We start from the raw sequence: 19981 nt of genomic DNA on the forward strand, positions 1-19981 counted from the left end.
CTTATAGAACTTCATGGGTTGTTAGTAAGGCTGGTCTTGCCAACAGGCCACATCTTTAGGGTTCAGTACACTCCTACATTCCTACTGAAGCAGAACATGACACAGAGCCTTGGATTTTGAGTAGAAAAGAATGTCCAAGTGCTGAATTATAACTAACAATGGATGCTGCCAACCAACATGAAGAATTGTGCAGCCTGGTAGAATTTTCATGTTTCCTAAACGTTAGCTGTATGGGATGCATTTATTTACACTTCATTTGCACACACACTTTTTGCAGGAGTAAAAAGCAGTTCTGCAGTTTGTGACTGTGCCTCTGGGTGGCCTCTGCCAGGGTTTGGTAATTGCAGCACAATACAATTCAATGATTTTTGACTTGAAGTAGTAGTCATAAATTATCTTGTCTTTGAAAAACACCTTTTTATTATTCAGTTTTGTGCCTCACAGCACTTCCATACTGCGGCAACAATATATTTAATTTTCTTCCAAAAAGCAGGCAGTGGCATTCTGAGATAAGATATCTGGGACCCAGCCGTGCATACTAAGAAAATGCTCAATATGAATCACCAATGTAATATCACATGCTAATCCTTTGGTAGGGCACCATCATTAGTCCTTATTGGACAGTTTAAACAATTTGATGCCCCAGATGGAATATGTCAGTGTTTCTGCATAATGAAATTGAATTGGTGCTGTATTGATGCCACTTAAAGAAACCTTTAGGATGCATTTTCAGTTTGCACATAGAGTATTTTTGCAAGCTTCTACTCAGACTGAGCTTTAAAAACAAGTCCCCAAAAACAGCTACAAAAAAACCCTTTAATTTATCTTCAGATGTTTTTTTCACCTGTATTCTGATAACTTGCTTTACTTTCCACCTGCCTTGAACAAAACGCTTCCCATGCAAAATACTTGCATCCATGAACACTTCAAAATCAGATTATTTTAGAAAACTTTTCATTTTTTTACAAACAGAAAAGACCAGCTTTATCAGTTCTCAGTTGATTCATTCACCAGGTTTGTTTCTGAACTGTTTCCTAAATTTGATAAGCCACTTTAGTTAAAATTAATGCCTTAGTCACATTAGACAGAGTTACTGCTTTAACCATTAAATATGTTGTCTTGATCAGGAAATGTCCTATAATTATGACTTCTACTCAAAGGGAGAGTAATTGACATTCATAAACCATTCTGTAGGCACGGTCCCGTCTTGTAGATTTCTGGGACTGAAGTGCTATTATTTAAGATCAAGAACCCTCTATGTCTAGCAAGAGATGCAATTAAATTATTCAGCTCGTTTCAGCCTCTTATTAAAAAAAGGAGAGTCTTTTCATTAGTCACCTTCACAGTGAATACTGTAATTATACAACTGTACCCGGAAATATAATTGTTGAAATAGTTATACCTGTGCTGTTATGTGCTGCCTTTTCACCCTTCTTAAAGGATGCCATGGTGTGTGTCAGGACACAGCATCTCGCAACTTCTTCTTTATTGCCTTATGTGCTTAGCAGAAGAAAGCTTCTCAGCCAACACCTGATATCTCATTGTTGTCTCAGTTTAGTGAGAAACTCAGTCTATTTGAAAAATAGTGTGCTCTCAGTATGAGGAGCTAATCCCATCTTAGTTCTTCTGTGCTTTAAGCATCCTGCTGTTGCTGAAAAATCAGCCATCCTTTTCATTTCCCAGTGATTCAGTGCTTTGGCCAACTTTCAGTGGCTATTTCTCTCTCCTAATCTTAATTGTATCTTGCTTCCTCCCATATTGTCTCTTCTTGTTCAAGCCAAGTGATTCAGAATGACCTGATGAGTACAAACATCAGTTTCCTCTCCTCACTGCTCTTGCAGTTTGGTTGTGGCTGTTGCTGTTGCTTCCCTCTGTTTCAGAGGTATGCCTTTGCCACTGTCCAGTTCCTGTCACTGTATGAGTGACAAACATTTTACCTCCACTTCCACACCCTCTCTTACCTGTCTCTTTGCTGTGTATTCCCTACATTATATATTTTCTACCAATCAAGTCCCTGTCTATAAAGAAACCTCATTACCAAGAATCATTAATCTGGTATTTCTGGATGAAACTTCTTCTCCTTACCTTCCTTGGTGTGATGTCTGGGGCAAGACATTACTTGTGTGTCTGTGCTGGATTCTTCAGACAATCTGTGAATGAGGAATCATTCTGAACTTGCTCTTCTGCTGAGGAGATGATCACAAATTGCCAATCTCTTACAAGTCTGCACCAGAACGAAGCAGAAGCCTTTGGGCTGTGATGGCTCATAAGCAATGTATGAGAAATAGTTAGAAATGACTTACAACCATGTTGAGCCTGTACAAAAGAAGCAATTGAAAGTAGTGAAATCTCAGTGAACATCTAGAAGAGAAATGAAGAATATTCAAATGGAGTTTTGCTTTGTAGAAAGAAGTGAACAAGAAAGAGAAGGAGCCCTATTTCTTCCTCAGTGCTCAGAGCCAAAAGCCAATTCTGAATTCATTGGAGTTTTGTCATCCTGTTAGAAGAGATAAAACAAAAAGAGTTTAATTAAAAAACAAACAAAAAACCTCAAAAGGTAATAATGTTGTATTCCTTATAATAAGTTCTCTTTTAAAACAGAATGTGCAAAGCAAAAACAGTGAAACAATCAAGGATTGGTCTGTCATAGCTGAGCTGTTTGCAGGACAAGTCACCTGGCTACTGAGATGCTGAGTTCTGAGGAGTGCTGCCTGTGTCTCGGATGTAGGAGGAAGTTAGTGGAGAAGCACTAACGGAAGACAGAGAATTAACCCATGACAACATAAAAAGCACTATAATAAGGAGTACTGTGTGATGAATATAGTCCTTATAGGTTAAGAATGAGATACTATAGTGGGGAGATGTGTTGCGATGGGGCTATTAAGATAAGATAAAGAATTTACAACACTGTGTGTGAATGCACGCATTTGGTATTCTATGTGGGAGATTTGATGTCTACCTGTGCTGTAGATCTTTACTGCCTATTTCTTAAATGTAGGCTTCTGTGACTCTCCAAATGTACACAGTGAAGTCTGTGCCTATAAAATCCAAAGCAGGGGTTTGGTAAAGTCCACAAATGTGGCGTTTGGATCTTGTGAGTGAATTGCAGCCAATCACGTGGAGAATAGGAGCTAAATGGATCTGCCAGCTGTACAGACACACGCTTTCAGAGCTGACAAGAACACTCGCGGGACTTCACCTTCTTTCAGAACTTGCATTTGTATAATCTCATCATCTGACCTTTTGGTCAAATGGTAGCTTCAAGATATTCATATTTTGGACCCTGATGGAACACTGTGTCTGCTGCCCACAGTGCGCTGACCTCCTTCCCAGCCTCTTTGTCTGGGATGGAGTGGAGACAGCAGGGCCCTGGGGAGCCATTGTCACTGCCAGCACAGAATGATGGCTCTGTTGCATCCTGTACATCCTTGAGCACGATGCCAACTGCAGATGAGGAAACAGTTTTTCAGCCTTTCATCTAATTCCCTTCCTCACTTGTTTCACACGTGCAGAGTCGTTTTGTTGTCTTCAATATCCTTGAATCATGGCACACTTAAATGCTTATTTCTTCCTGTAGGCATTTCTGTGCACTTGCAAAGATGGATGCTGATATTGAGGGAAAGCTCCTCCTTAGCTGATGCTTGTTAATATGCTCTGAGATGGCTCTGATTGTCCTGGAGATGTAGATGAGAGCAATTGAGATTAAACTGCCATTAGTGAGTTTTATAGAAGCTAAAAGATGGATGTGAAGTGCTGAGCTCTAAGAAGTCTTTCTGTTGTGAGTTTATCAATAACAGGGGGGAATGGTGTTCAGAAACAGATGTCAAGTGAAAAGTAGTCAAGTATCCTTTGTTCATTGGGTAAAACTGGATAAATAAACAGGGGTAATATCAGGAAACAATTCACCTCAAACTACAGAAAATAGTGTTGTTATTCTGTTGTACTTTCTTGTCTCTCTTTATTGCTGTATATGCTGTAAAACAGAGAAGAAGAAGAAAAAAAAAAAGAATGCAGCTTATGACTATGAGCAAGGCAATAGATGGAGTTTCACTGAGTTTTTCAATAGTTGTTCTTTGAAAACAAATAACATGTTCCTGAGGCATATAGTAATGTTAGCACTACCATTTTCCTTCACCTCAGTCCCCTGTGGCTTAGCAGTTAATTTCCTTTCCTCCCAAGACATTGGAATATTGGGCAAATAACTGCACAGCTATGGCTGCCAACCCAGCCTGGATAGATGTACATTCAGTTCTGAAAGGTTAACTTCTTTTAGTCTGAAGTTTCCCAGTAGAGAAGAAAGAGAATGACGTTTGGTATGTGTTGTAAGTTTTGAGTATGTTATGGCCAAAGAAAATTCCTGTATGTGGAGAATGAAGGTTAAGTTCTAGTTAGTGTTGAAACTTAGATTCTGTTGCTCAAATTTTTATAGAAACCATGAAAAAATGACCCTCAAATGTCATTCAAGTGACTGTTGAGTTGACTTGGAAATGGTTTGTGATTTGCTTATTTGTCACTTTGATATGGAGATCTGATAAAATGCAATTAATGAAGTAGTGCTGTTGATTCATTGCTTTAGGGATTTGATTTTAATATTGATCACAACAAGGAAAAGTACATAGTTTGTCTTGTAGTTCTTATGAAAGTAAGCATTCTCCCATTCTAAAAGTCTGTGTTACTCACGGGAGAGCTGCTTGTTGAAACTACCGTGTTCTGATCTGACTGTACAGGCTCCTGTTGGTCAGTATTGCTTCAGCTACTGTTGGAATGACTGAAGGAAATGCAAGCAGTAATTATTCAATTAATTAAGACTTCCTTGGTTTACAAGTACCTGCCTGTTGGAGCTGCAGCACTTCAGAAACCTACCTGTATCAGTGTGAGGTTCCTAAGGCCAATCATTCACAGGTTCTGCCTGACTTGAAAGGAAGTAATGTTGATGTGTTTAGGATCCTCAAATCATGGTGGCAAAAATAACTTATCCTATTTACATCTGTACCACATACTTTGTGAGGAGGTAAGTACTGGTGTTGCCAACAGGCGATGGTTCCCCGGGCCTCAGCAAGGTACATTCCCTGGCTTAAAAAATGCCCCTGTATTTGCTCTTCCAGAGGAGCTGGCTGTGATTCGGGCTTTCTAAGCAGTGCAGTGATTATGCTGACACTTCCCTAACATTGGTTTTGCAGTAACGGATGTTAATGCTGAATATAGTCTGCATTGTTCTGATAATGACATCAGGATAAAACATGATGCAAATGTGTTAGTGTAGCCAGAGGGAGCTGGAATTATTTCCTGCCTATCAGGAGCACATTATTCAAATAAAGCTACTCAGTTCCAGGTCTGGTAGGAGTAGCTGAGCAAGCTGGATTTATTCATCTGTCTGCACATAGCAGTAGGAGCTTTGAGACTAAGGCTGCACAGTGCAAATCAGATGCTAGTTTTCTTTCTTTAGATGGGAAAAATCCATACCTCTTTCAGAGTTATTCCACTCTTTAACCTTGGATTTAGCACTTGAGTCTGTATGGGTATGTTTCTTCCTTTCATCATTTAGGAAGAGGCGGGACCCCTTGCCCTGTGTCTGATTAATGAGTAAATGCAGCGTTTCTAATTGTTCTTCCGAAATGAGATTTTCTGTTTGAATGGATGGCTGCAGCCAGGACATTTCAGAGCCTCCAAATGAGGCAGCTGGAGTTAACCAACCTGTCAGTAACCACGGGTGCTCTATCTGGATAACCAACAGAAAAAGGGCATTCATTCATCCCAGGGCAAACCAGAGAACCCCAGTTGTTGGCAGGATCAGTTCTCTGTTTTTATTGCCAGCTTTATGGAACACTGGAATTAGGTATTTTTAAAATGAAAGAAATCATATTCTTCAAGGAAACTTTTTGTTTTTCCTTTTCCTATTGAAATTTGCCTCAGTATTGTTCAGTCCTGTAACATGGATGATTATTCAGATTTATTGAAAAAGCAATTTATATCAGAGAAACTAAGAAAATTCAAACATTGCATTTGTGAGCACTGGAAATGAATGCAGAGAAAGAGAGAGGCACGAGGCAGCAGATGTACATTTGGGCTCTATTTCTCCTCCTCAGAGTGCATCTGGGGAACATGGCCTTCCATGGGTGAATCATCCACTGCTCCAGGACAGCTCTATGACATGCTGAACTTCTGTGTCCTGTGCTCAGCATAGCATAGGATGGAATCCTCAGTTGCAGACATGAAATCACAATGTTTATCTCGTAGTCAGTATATATTTTACTCCGTATTCTTTGGTGAACAGAGGATACAAGCAGACATCAAGTGGCCGTAATGAAACTTTATGTTGGGTGATGCCTACGCATACAGGCAAGGTTACAGCTCTGTAGTGCTATCTTCTATGCAGGCACAACAGGTTTGTAGTAACTTGTATTAATTATTTTTTGTGAAAATAATTTGTTTTCTAGGGTCTAACATAATGGTAGGATCACAGGAACAGCACTTCTGGTTCCTACCAGACTGGTGAACTCTCTTCAGCTACTGAATGTTGTAGCCTAAAATGGCAAGGATTTATGTTTTAAAATGGAACTGACTGTGTTTCCTCAATATTCTGATGTTTTACAGCTTGGGTTTCTGTCTTCCTTCCCAACCCCCTTCCCTTCTGCACAACAGGGATTTGGGAAACAAGTGGATGTGTCATACATTGCCAAGCATTACAACATGAGCAAAAGCAAAGTTGACAACCAGTTCTACAGCGTGGAAGTGGGTGACTCGACCTTCACTGTTCTCAAGCGCTACCAGAACTTGAAACCAATTGGCTCTGGGGCTCAGGGAATAGTTTGGTGAGTATCAGCACTTTCTCTTTGCTTTTAAATAGGATTTGCCTTTTGCATTTCTTCACAGTTTGCTAGTCGCAGACATTGTCTACCATTGCAAAAATGAGCATTGGGCAACAAACATCCTGAGGCAAAAGGAGTCTGATAAATTCTGCTACTGGTGAGGATGTTAGCATGGGGTTTGTTTCTCCACATAGCAAAATGCAACTAGCAAGGGAGAAAGAGAAAGAGCTGACTACAGTTGACAACTGTGACGCTATTTCCAGGGGCAGTGCAAATTATATCCCGGGCAAACCCTGTAATTTCAGTCTTCGTGCAGTGACAATCAGGGAGCACTGTGTAGGAACTGGTCACGTCCCAGAGCATTCTGCAGCATCTGCAATGGAAACCTTTTGCAGTGAGGTAGCTGCCAATGAGTTCTCAAACAGAAAAAGGGCTAAATGTAGCTTGAAGTGGGTTAATTAAAAGCAGCAAAAATAAAATATAAATAAAGTCTTTTTTTTTTTCCTTTTTTTCTTTTTTCCTTTCTTTTTTTTTTTTTTTTTTTTTTTTTTTTTTTTTTTTCTTGTAAAGGCAATTAAGCTAAGTAAAATCTGTAAAATAAAGTGAATTTGTTGTCTGTAATAATTGTTGACAGGAGATGTTCGGAGTGCCCTGGGGCAGAAAATCAAATGAGAAAACAAGAAAGCTGAAGTGGAAAGTAATGCCAATTCCCCCAAATGACTGAGCAATACTTTGAGGCCACAAAAGACCATACAGTTTCACGGGACAGATGGAGAAGTCTTATGTGGCTGATAGGGCAGATGATCATTTTTGTTTAGCAAGTGCGAGAGACAGATCACTTTTTGCCTATAACTGCTCAGAGCCCAGTTTATCCTGGCTTTGAATGTCTCCAGGGATGGGGCTTCCGCCACCTCTCTGGACAGCCAGTACCAGTGCCTCATCACACTTAGTGTAAAAAACTTCTTCCTTACATCCAATCTAAACCCTTCTCCCCTTTAGTTTGAAACCACTATCCCTTATTCTTTCACAACAGACTCTGTTAAAGAGTCCCCTTTTTCTTATAGCCCCCATTTAGATATCGAAAGGCCACTATCTGGTCTACCCAGAGCCCACTCCAGGCTGAACAACCCCAGCTCTCTCATCCTGTCTGTGTAGGAGAGGTGTTCCATCCCTTGGATCATTCTTGGGGCCCTCCTCTGGATGCTCTCTATCAGGTCCATGTCTCTCCTGTACTAAGGACTCCAGATATGGACACAGTACTCCAGGTGAGGCCTCACCACAACACAGACCTGTGATTTTCCTAGAAGAAAAAGAATATATTATTCAGAGGAGAAATTAGGTGTGCAGTGTATTCAGGTATACCTGGAATCAACCTGGCCCTGAAGGGAGGGGTGGTGTAATATTGCCAGTGTGCAGTTTTTTGTGAGTCAAGATGTTGCTTTCATACTAGGAAGAGATTTTTAGACAAGCTTCAACAATTTGTCTCAGAACCTGCTGGTAGTTCTCTCTAACTGGCAGTTCATTCTGGGGGAGACTAAAATAGGAGTTATAAATGTTACTGATTAAAAGAGTTACTACTTCAGGGGAAGAACCATTTTGAAGTGTTGATAAGTATCTGTTCAAAAAACATCTCGGACATTGAACTAGGGTGCTCTTTTTATGACAAGTGTTTGCTTGCTCCTTCAAATGTCTGAAATCTCACACAAAATCACTAGTAAATGGTGATCCAAATTATGGTTATCTGTATAAATTCATGAACCTGACATAAATTTGATTTGCTTTTTTCTTTTCCTCGTTTTTGTTGTTGTTTTTTAACTGGAGCCAGCAAAGGCTCGTTAAGTATCTGTAATTACTCGTAAGTCTTGGTAAATTTATTTTCACATCTGGCTAAAATTTTTGTCCGCTAAATTGGTTCATTTCATGTTATTTACTGTTTTAAAATGACAGTTTTAATGCTCACTTTTACCTTAAAAAATCTGTCATAAACAGTTGTTGGGGAAGAATTTATTTATTGTGCTTTCCATCTGCGCAGCTGCCAGAGATAGGATGGTAAACTTGAAAGATTTTTTTATTATTTTGAGCTTATTGTGAAATAACATTTCATAGCAGGACCCAGGGCTGAATTATGGTTCTTGTTACCAAATAAAGCAGCCGTATAAGTTCATAAATAATTTTGTAGATGAGCAGAGTGTTTCAATACAGTTCATAGAGAAAGGATCCCAGATTTTGGAATGTGTGTCCTGTCCTTTAGTGGAGATCTTGGCCTTGCCTTTCACAATCAGCTTTCTCAGAGTAGTTCACAGGCATTCATTATTCTCTCTTATTCCTGCTCCCCAAAGCTACCTGTTCAGGCAGCCACACTTCTGCCCATGATGGAAGATTTTCTTAGGAAGGCTGGTAGGTCATCAGTGCTAACCTTGGTGTTCCAAAGGACGGATTTCCTCTACAAGCACCAGAGAAAAGGCCCACATGTGGAACCTGTGATCACATTGCGCTAAGATGCAGCACCAACTGTTGGTGAACAAAAGCTGCTCTCCAATGAATAGGAAAAGGCATCAGTGTTACTAATTGACTCAGTGCAATGAATTCCCATATTTGGGTCTTGAGGTAGTTGGATACCTTCTGTTTGATGGAAGGCTAGGGGAGAACTGAAGTTGAGATCCTAGTATCTCAGAGTAAACACCACTGTACAAAGGATTATTGGGATTGCTTCCTCTTCCTCCATAGTGGAGGACACAGCTGTTGCATTTCATGGTAGACTGGGAATGGATTGTTCCCAAGGGCTTACAAAGGCATTGCAGATTTTAAATTGGTACTTTTGTATCTCCTGCCTTGACTGAAAATGAAAAATTCAGAAAAAGGGAACAAACAGAGCAGAAGCTGGAGATTGGATGTAAGCAAGGTGTTTTTTGGCACGCTTGACCAGAGAGGTGGTGGATGCCCTGTCCTTGGAGATGCTCAAGGTCAGGTTGGATGGGGCTATGAGCAACCTGATCTAACTGCAGATGTTCCTGTTTATTACAGAGGAGTTGAGCTAGATGACCTTTAAGGGTCCCTTCCTACTCAAGTGATTCTATGGGTCTCTGATTGTCCTTTTTAAAGACGTTGGGTGATGAATTAGTGTGAATTAGCTCAGACGTTGTCTGCTGAGATATTTTCAATGAATGTCCTTGAATGATGGATGCAGAACAGTTAGTTATTGAAAGATCTTGTTTTTAAACTCCTTGGACTTTGTGTTTCCATGAAGTATAATGCTTTATGAATGGAATAAGGATATTTTTGTCTTTGTTTTTATGGCGTCCCATTGTGATTGACCCAAAAGAGAGAGAAAGCCACAAATCCACCATCATGTCTCACATTTCTTACTATCTCTGTTAATCAAACGTTCTTCTTTGGGTACATATTTGGTGTGCTGTGATGTAGGAATAATGTAACTGGGAATTATAGACTGGAGAAGGAGAAGACATTTCAAGACAGACATTGTCAGCTTTTTTTTTAGTATGCTTGTAAATTTTTGTTGGCTTTGTAACTCAGCTTCCAATACTTCTGCACTTTCTGCTCTGTATGTGGTCAGTAGGATAATGTGAGTGAAAATCTACAATACACAGGGATTCATAGGAAGAAAATATGGGATTTTGAAGAGTTGCTCTAGTGCTTCATGTTGTCATTGCTGGAACATCAAGAAGTGATTTGGTGGAGTTTCCCTGTGGGAAATACACTCCTGCTTTTCTTGATGCAGCAAAAACCTGTAGCAAACTTTTCCACATTGTTGAGAGAGGGAGTAATCAGGGATGGGACCTGAGGTCTGGTTTAGTCTGAGAATATTTCTAATCTGCATTTATAAAATGCAGAAGCTGGAATTTGTGTCATCATATCTGAACAACCAAAATAAGTGGTTTGAACTTCTAAGAGGAGAAAATTATCAAAATATGTGAAAGTTGTGCAAAATGTTTTAAAATTAAAAAGGAGAATTTGAGAAGCCCATATTTAAAACCACTTTGCAAACCCAAGTCCGTATTTCTTCATGCATTCAATTTTTTAAACTAAGCATACATAACAGTTTATTTTCCTTATTAAAAGGAAATGAGAAATAAATTTTGAGAAATAGTCCTGTTTCCTTGCATGTAATTGGACCTGGATGATATGGTCTAAAGGAATGATTAAATAATTTGATTCCATTAGAAAATATGATAAGGAAAAGGCTAAATTAATTCTAATCGAAAATGGAGAACTGTTCATTGAGATACTTGGTGAACGTGTCCTTAATCATGACAGGAACTGCAGAATCCTCTCTGCTGTGCCTTCTACACCGAGCTGTTTTGTGAAACTATTTGTCTCTGCCAGTTCTCATTGTGCTTTTATTTAGAATTAATTAATCTTTTATTTCTACCCTTTGAAAATAAGTGTTAGATTCCTATGAAACTGGATGTCAAAAGTAGTGGTGCATGCTTTTCCCTGCTGATGTGGCGCATGGTTCCTTTCACTGGCTTCTTTCTTCTCACTAGACATTCTCTCCTTGTCCCAGCATTTCTCTCAAGGAGAGGAAAAAATGGAAATAGCAGGCTTGAGGCTCAGGAATTTGCCATAGGGAAAGAAGGAGCTCCTCTAAGATGTATAACCCCTGTGTTTGTCATGATTGCAGCGCTGCATATGATGCCATCCTTGATAGAAACGTGGCCATTAAGAAACTCAGCAGACCATTCCAGAACCAAACCCACGCCAAACGTGCTTACAGAGAGCTGGTCCTCATGAAGTGTGTGAATCACAAAAATGTAAGTTTTATGCAAGGAGTCAAACTGCTGATTTGGTTTGTTGAGAAGAAAACTCTTCTTTTGGGGGTCTTTATTAATTTAAAATTTAAAAAAAGAGACAGAGAGAGAATTGAAAAGTAAACTGATCAAGGGGTTTTATTGCATGTTCCTTTGTGAAGACTGTGCCAAATGGGAGCCTTGATAGGATAGCAGGGATGATGGAAGGAGAGAGAGCAGAGCATGTTTTTCTCTGCTGTTTCTCTGTAAATAGGGAAGTGGTGGTTGGCATTCTGGCTCCACCCTCTTCTTACTGAGTCTGAAACTCAGTGAGGTGTCTCTTGAGTTGGGGTACCCGTGCTCAGGTATCACTCCTTGTTTAGAACTTCACTTGTCACTTTAGCACCCTCTGCCCCATTTCGAGGCATTAACTTATCCCTCTGCTCTCACTGTGTTCATCTGGGCTGTCCTGCCTCTTCACTGGTGACATGAGTTGAAGCTGCCCTCAGTCAAACCAACCCCGAGGCCTTTGGAAGGGCAGTGGTCCTTCCTGTAAGGAGGGTGATGTTGCGTTCTCACTTTGTGATTTCAGTATACTGGAAGAGAAAGGGTTGCAGTGAAACAGCATTCATTTAAATTATATAACTGATTAAAAAAATGCTGCATAAATGCTGCTGACAACACAGCATTGGCTAGGTTGGTGTTTGTTCTAGCTCATCTGTTTTAAGAAGCATGTATAAGGGGAAGACCTGAAAGACAGGGAAGAACAAGCCCAGAGAGTAGAGCAGGCAGGAAGGGAGAGGTAAAATATGGTTCTCCTGGTGGCTGTGCTCCTGTTTTCTACTTTTGTTGCCCATGCAAAAGGAAAAACACAGGGAGTCTGGATTCCTCAGGTCCCATTTTTTCAGTTCTTCTGATTTAAGAAATTTTTGGCTGAATTATGAGGATGGTTATTGTGGATGGATCCTCAGTTAGTTTTTGAACTGTGCCTTCAACATTCAGAGGACTCCTTCACCTTGAGCGTGTGGCTAGTCATCCATCATCACTAGTCTTTCTCTTAGAAACCAGTGCAATTGCACTTTGAAGACATCTTGAAGATCTGAGGCATTTTATTCTGAATATTACTGACTTCTTTCTGAGCCATAAAGTGAGAGGTGTTGGTATTAATCGAGCAGTGAAAAATAGAGTTTATCTTTCAATACATGCTTCAAAATGAGTTTGACTGCTTCGCCTTTATCACTTCTATTCCTCCTTTTGTTTTGCCCTGTTTTGCAGATTATCAGTTTATTAAATGTCTTCACACCACAGAAATCTCTAGAAGAGTTCCAGGATGTGTAAGTAATACAGGAAATAATTAAACCAAAGCTTTTGAGGTGCAGTGTTTTAGTGTACTGTTAATGCAATAACTCAGCAGAACACAGAGGTTATGAGCTACCCTGAAAAATGTGTAGTCTGCACCGTGATCAGACAGCTATCTGCATGCCTGTGTTCAAAGCATCTTTAAGGTGCCAATACTGGGCTTCTGAAGTGCTGCAAGTGTGCAGCAATTTGCTCTAAGTAATTTCCTGTAAGAGTGATGGATGTGGAACATCCTTTGTTTGCACTGTAATAACCTGACTGTCTTTAATTGCTTGCCTGGGTGACTCATACTCAATGCAGAGAACAACTGCATCTCTGCTGGGCATTGTACAGTTGCACAAGCAATGCTGTGCAGAGTATGAAGCTGCACCAAATGGAACTACAAATGGTGTTATGTAGCAATATTCCTTTTAGCTTTCAGTCCTCCCCATATCTTGTATTTGTGGTATGGAAAAGTATTCCTCTTCTCTACTCAGATATCAGCCAGTGATAAGAAACAAATAGTCATCGGAGTTGGGTGAGGATGGTTTTAGTATTAGCATATGAACCTTCTGCATCATATTGTTCCTGCAGACATATGTAGAGCACAGGAAGTAACCAATACTGGAGAGAAGATGAAGCATGCATCTCACATAGAAACTGAAAACTGATGTTCTCCTCAAAGTTTGCTGTCATGTTACAATTAGGTTGTAATTAAATGGTGCACAGAAGTTGAGCAATTTGTGATCACATAAGCTGTGCTTCTGAAATGTCTGCTAAGAAATGTGCCAATGTGTTCAACCTGTTAACTTCCTTGTGAAGGGAATTGAGTGCAGGTTTTGCTGAGGTTGTCAGTGAAGCTTATTTACCAGAAGCTCAGGACCAATTATTGAGTTAAGCCGTGCAGTCTTAGGAGAGATCTGGAGCCATTTCATGTGCAGATGCATTTTGGAGCTGCTCAGACTTCACTCAGGTTCCTGCATGTGCTGTGGGAGCCATTAGTGAAGGCCAAGTGGCCATTGCATGGGACGCTTCTGACTTTTCTGACATTGTTAGTTACTGGAGGCAATGCTCAACACAGCTGATAACGTTCCTGGCTTTGCTGTTCCATTCAGTTACTTGGTGATGGAGCTGATGGATGCCAACCTGTGCCAGGTGATTCAGATGGAGCTAGACCATGAGCGAATGTCCTACCTGCTGTATCAAATGCTCTGTGGCATCAAGCACCTGCACTCTGCGGGAATTATTCACAGGGTAAGGAGACTCCAGTTTGGAACTCAGGGTGGTAAATGACATCCTCGTGGAGACTCTGAAAACCAGTTGAGTTTCTTGCGTGCTGCAGATCTAAGCCTTACCTCCAGAAAAATCACAGTGCATTTACTAATCACAGCCCATTCCATTCACTGAGTTGCCTCATGTTTGTTTTAGAAATGTCCTTAGGTAATGTGCTTGTTAAAAATAACGATAACAATCACCAGTATGCACTGGAAATCATCAAAGTGATTATGATCTCTGAAATGTCTACAGAAATGTTATTGCCCCTTAAACCATGGCTGCAAGTGTGGGAGGTAGCACTGTGATCCCTAACAACAGAAGAAACAGTTTGTGTGACTGTGAGCATATGAGGCAGTGCTGAATGGATTAAAAACATCCCTATTCTTTATTGCAGTGGTCTTGTACTAACTTTGTAGTTCCAGCTGAAAAAAATATACATATGCGTATGTCCATTTCCTTATGAAATGGTTCACAGAGGAATGTTGCCTTACAGTAAGCAAAGGCTTTATTTCTTGCTATGTTGTATGTACATAGGAGGATGTGGATCTAGTTTCAAGATAATTTCTGAGAAAGGATGAGTTGGTTTCTTATTAAAACAAATGAAACAGTAAACCATCTCCACGTAAGACAGTTGGAATATCTTTGTGAGGCTGACAGCATTAAACAAAATCCCACAAAATAGTACTTTAATACTCATCTGAACTTCTCAAACAGCCCAATGAAATTATTTCTCACCAGTAAGCTCCCACCATCTGAGTACAGCCTCAGGGTACACCCAGTGGGCAGCACTTTTTGTAAGATATTGCAAAGAAACAGGTGCAAAGTTTTTGCCAGTGATTTCTGATTGAAACCATCAGTGAAGGAGTGCAAGAGTATTTGAAGTGTGGCTTGAAAAATTACTGTCCATCGCCACTATGGCTTGGTGCACTCTTTTCACTCTTTTGCAATCTTTTGCAGGATTTAAAACCAAGTAACATTGTGGTAAAATCTGACTGCACGCTGAAGATTTTGGATTTTGGGCTGGCCAGGACCGCAGGCACCAGCTTCATGATGACTCCGTACGTGGTGACACGGTACTACAGAGCACCGGAGGTCATCCTGGGAATGGGCTACAAGGAGAACGGTAGGGCTGCATGTCGGAGCACACAGGTGTGAGGTGGATCTGTGGCTGTAGGGGCACCAGGAGGAGAAACAGAAAATGTATCAGGAAAAGACATCATGAATATAAAAGGCAGGTGACTGGGAGGTTCTCATTCTTGGTTGCTGCAGGCACCTACTGTTGTTGGGGTGTTAATAGGGGATGGAGTTATCAGTGTGGGATTGAAGAGTAATGGGAGGTCGTTCTTAGTTATTGTTGAGCAAATCAAACTCAGATAGACTAAGAAGGGAAGGAAGGGATAAACATGCAGTGGAGAAAAGTGCTCCTTCTCAGGTTCTGTCCTCAGAAGCTGCCACTCGTCTGTTTGACAAAGAGATTAATCAATGACAGGGGTCATTAATTCTTTGTAATGGTTGTGAGTTCACAGTGCAGATTTTAATGGGAAAATCAAGAAAGTAGGCAGTTACTGAGTAGATTCTAACAGTACAGAATAATATTTATAAAGGGAGCAATATTTCTTGAAGGACTTTGATGTGTGTTGTTATCGACTTGACCTGAGCTTGGCATGCTTTACAGATCCTTATGCTAAATACCCACTTGTTTTTTCTTTCAAAACATGTAGTAAATAAATCTTTGTTGTTGGAATTGTCCCTGAGAGGACAGAGAATGCACTCAGTTCTCAAAATGACAATAAGAAAATCTTAGGGACACTTTAGTGATGAAATGTACAGCTGGGAAAGTTCCAAGAGTTGTTGCCGTATCTCCCAGGGAAGGAACAGAAGGGCTGCTCTTTGCTCCCTGCTCCTGTGCTGCCACATTACTGAAGCTCCCCTCCTTTTTTCCCTTTACTATGCCCATTGCCTGTGTAAGGACTGTTCACTGCTTTCATTTTCTTTCTGCACTGGGTTGGCTAAAGATACACCATTAACACTGGTTTGCTGCGCTTCCCAGGGAAGCTCCCAAAGCCATCACTGTGAAGAAAACTGCTGCAGCCTCAGGCATGCTCCTGCTGTCCTGTGCCCCATGCCCTGTACCCTCTTTGTCCCAAATGGAACGTTTCACCTTGATTTTATTTGACCAAGAAATGAGTTGTTTGTTTCTTTGGTTTATTTTGGACTGCTTTTGAAGGTTGAAAAGGGGAAGAAAAATAGGAGTAAGTGGCTGTGGATATCGAATATGCCCACAGTGAGGACACAGAGCAGTTTTTAAGACAGCTTTTCCCCTTCACACTGAATCTGGATCTTTTCTTTCCGAGTGCCCTGTGTCATTCTGTATTTGATTTTTATTTTTTTTCTTGCAAGGCTTGAAGGGGAGGAAAAAAACAAACCACTCAGTTTGAACGTATATTGTGACTGTTCATTACACCTAAAGCCTGAATGTAGGATCAGGAAGATAAGAAACAGTCTTGTGGATACTTGTCCTACAAAACAATGTTTTATTTCAGCATTTATTTTGAGTACCAATGGAGTAAAGGAAGATTGCAGACCAGTCTTATGCCCTGGTTCCTTCCAGTTGGTATGTAGACACTGACAGGCACATGATACGGATAGGATGTGGGTTCAGATCCTCAAGCAGCAGTTGTAGATAGCCCCTAAGTGTAGTACTTATCCACGTGGCCTTTGCTTACAGGAGTAGTTCCATTAGGAACCTCCTGCACACTGCTACAGGGCAGAGTCCACAGACTATGCAGTTGCAGGTGGGTTTTGTTTAGATGGCCATTGCCTGGGCTATTGGTTTGCTTTTTCATTTCAAAACAAATTGAGCTTTTTGTTTTTTGTTGGTTTTTTTGTTTTTGTTTTGTTGTTGTTTTTTTTTACCATGAACTCAGCAGACACCATGATTCGGCACAGTTGTTACTGGCCAATGGTGAACATTTTCCCAACAGTATTGGTTTTGAACTTCTTGCACCATTGTTGCTCACCACCACCGAGCCAGCTGACACAGCTTGCAGTTATGTGTTTATTTGAGCTTCTGTGAGATGTGGGGAAAGAAAAAACTAAAGGCAAAATGATTGGTACTGCTCTGCTCACCCTGCTCTTTGTCCCCTGCTTTAGGAGTGAAATGTCATAGTTAACTTTGCTTTTTTTCCTCCTTCTCCACCTCCTGTCTCTGCTGTCCTAGTGGATATATGGTCTGTGGGATGCATTATGGGAGAAATGGTTCGCCACAAAATCCTCTTTCCAGGAAGGGATTGTATCCTTGTGCCATGTGCTGCAGCTTCACCCATCATTTGTTCCTCTCCTCCACCCACCCCCTTTGCTGTGTAACAAATGTACCACGATTACAAAGATAGAAGCAAGAAACTGAACCCAGAGGTACGAGTGAATAGAACTAGCGCACTGCTGATATGGACAACATCAAAAATGAAAAACAGATGCACAGAAATATTTCAGCCAAATAAATTATTTTAATGGCTGTAATCATTCCACTTTATGCAGTTCTTTTGTGATACTGATAAGCAACATAGGAAACAAGCATTATGATTGTGAATTGGATAGCTTTGCTTGTTATTCTTCAAAGGAAAACTATGGGGAAAAAAAAATCTTATTTTGCCCCTTCTGGTTCCTATAACTCTGTTTTTCTGCTTCAGTGATTTGGAAACAGCAATGTTGTAGCATTTGTGGTGACATCATGACCGTTTGCTTGCTAATGCATCATGGATTCAGGTTCATATCAATGCTGTATGGGCTTCCAGTTGGGCCAATACAACATTTTTTTTCCTTAAAAAATAGAAGAAATAAGGTGTCTGTATCTCCAGTCTGGTTTCCAAATGGAAATGAAATAAGGTGCTCAGTGTGAAGATGAACTTTCCCTTACTTGCATGATGTCTGTCTTGTAGATTAAACTGCATTTCCTTCCCATCTTGTTCTTCTCTTCTTGGGCAATATTATTTTTGCCACTTTCAGGGTGGTGAAAGCAATATTAGAAAATGAACAGAAAGGAGAGGTGCATACTGAGCCTTCAGTTTAGCCCAAGCTCAGCCAGAAAACCCACACGTATGCCTGGAAGGGCAGGGAGTGCACAGCTGGCCCATCAGAATAACATCCACCATGCTGTGTTGTTACATATTCAAAACCAAAGCAATTCCTTTCAGCAAAGACTTTCTAAAGATCTGTGGTCCCAGCGACTAGCAGTTGGGATGCTAGTTGGACAATTAGGTGTTACTTGGCTCTGAAAATATTCAGATCTCTGAATGCCACGCTCTTTTCCTCTACTTTTATTTTTATTTTTATCATTCAGTGAAAACCTGCATGTTGTAATAGATGTGAGTTTCAGCTTTTAATGGTGAGAACATTTCTGTTTGAGCTATTTGGAGATGTTTCGATCATTTTTTAATTTATTAAGCAAGCAACCAAAATACAGGGGAAAAAGAAAAGATATTTCAGTGTAAAAATGTAGCACAGTGGTTAACAGATGGCTCTCCTTTATAACAAGAAAATATATTGTGTCCTGCCCATTTCTGGAGGCAAATTATATTGTCATATAATTTAACCCATGTAGTTTTGAAAAAGATCATGTGAACATGGGAATTGTTGTATTTCTTTCTGGCTCTGAGAAAAATCTGTTATGGCAATGTCTTATTCAAGGATAGCATCAGAATATTGACTGAGCTTTTGAACGAATCCTGAAAATTTTATGTGAAGTGTCAGATCAACATCGCAAATCGCTGCAATTCCATCCCTGGAAATGTTGTGTGTCTGGGCTAGGCCACAGCTGCTACTGTGTGTTATCAGTGGCTTTTCTTTTTCAGTTGATTTGGAATAAAAAGAACAGAGGGTTAAGGAATAAAAGGAATCTGAGGTCCTTTATCTACAGAACCTGGTAGGACACTTGAGCCAGAGTAAGGCAGAGGATTGGCCGTTCCAATGCTGTCAGTTTGCAGCAAGCCCTCTGCTGTCATCCGCCTGGAGTGTAGCAGAAGGAAATCACACATAAAATCCCTATATTTCTTTTTAGCTGCCCAAGGCAGGGAGGTTCCTTTATCTGATACTGTAAAAAATGAAGTTTTTGGTTGGCTTCCAGATGGATTTACAGATCAAGGAATTTCTGGCAAATCCTAGTAAGCCTTTATAGTCAGCTGTTTGCTGGATGCTTCCTCCATTCTTGTCTCAGTTACTTGTGTATTAGTGGGAACAACTGAAAGCTGCCCAGCTCTGAGCGCTGTGGAAGTATGAGAGGTTTTGAAAGCTCCAGGACTTGGCTGAAAGCTGTGTCCAGCTTTCATTGATAACAACTTCCAAATCTCAGAGAATTTAATATTATGGATTGGAAATGCATTTGTGCATTATTTTTTTTAAGGTAAGACAGAACTCAAAGCAGTCTGAATGCTTTCGTGTGAGATAACTGTATTAGGATCACAGCTGCTGAAGCCACAGCAATGTTCCAGTATCAATGTTCCAGTTCTTTGACCATAGAAATTCATTGCAATAGCAGCCCAGTGTCTTAAGTTTGGTCTGGTCTAGGGTATTTATGATCTGTTTGCTGTGGGATCAGAACCACGGAGCAGTCTAGAGGTTCCATATATTGGAAATACTTCCACATGGTTTGTGGTGTGCACTTGCTTGAGCTGGCTGTGCCAGAGGCGTGTGATGTCCTTGGAAGACTTGCTCCTGTTGTGAAGCATACATACACACTCAGGTAGACTGATTAAAAAAGATTGTGTTTGGGCATTAATTTCAGAAGAGCTTTGTGCAGTGAGCTGACTCAGAGAG

The 19981-nt window shown here is 40.4% G+C and overlaps 1 protein-coding gene across 11 annotated transcripts in view; it reads left to right on the top strand.

Moving 5' to 3' along the window:
* The window catches only part of MAPK10 (mitogen-activated protein kinase 10), a 97242-nt gene that overhangs the window by 57709 nt on the left and 19552 nt on the right, over positions 1-19981 (top strand). For 8 of the 11 annotated variants that reach the window (XM_072336434.1, XM_072336433.1, XM_072336428.1 and 5 more), the window contains 6 exons: positions 6643-6812; positions 11452-11581; positions 12833-12891; positions 14011-14149; positions 15128-15293; positions 17391-17462. In XM_072336434.1, the coding sequence (XP_072192535.1) occupies positions 6691-6812; positions 11452-11581; positions 12833-12891; positions 14011-14149; positions 15128-15293; positions 17391-17462 (688 nt within the window). In that variant the 5' untranslated portion in view covers positions 6643-6690. Of the gene's footprint in view, positions 1-6594; positions 6813-11451; positions 11582-12832; positions 12892-14010; positions 14150-15127; positions 15294-17390; positions 17463-19981 lie in introns of all 11 variants that reach the window. The other 3 variants (XM_072336427.1, XM_072336424.1, XM_072336435.1) reach the window with 2 other exon arrangements.

Source organism: Excalfactoria chinensis, chromosome 4, assembly GCF_039878825.1.
Source record: "Excalfactoria chinensis isolate bCotChi1 chromosome 4, bCotChi1.hap2, whole genome shotgun sequence".
Taxonomy (NCBI): domain Eukaryota; kingdom Metazoa; phylum Chordata; class Aves; order Galliformes; family Phasianidae; genus Excalfactoria; species Excalfactoria chinensis.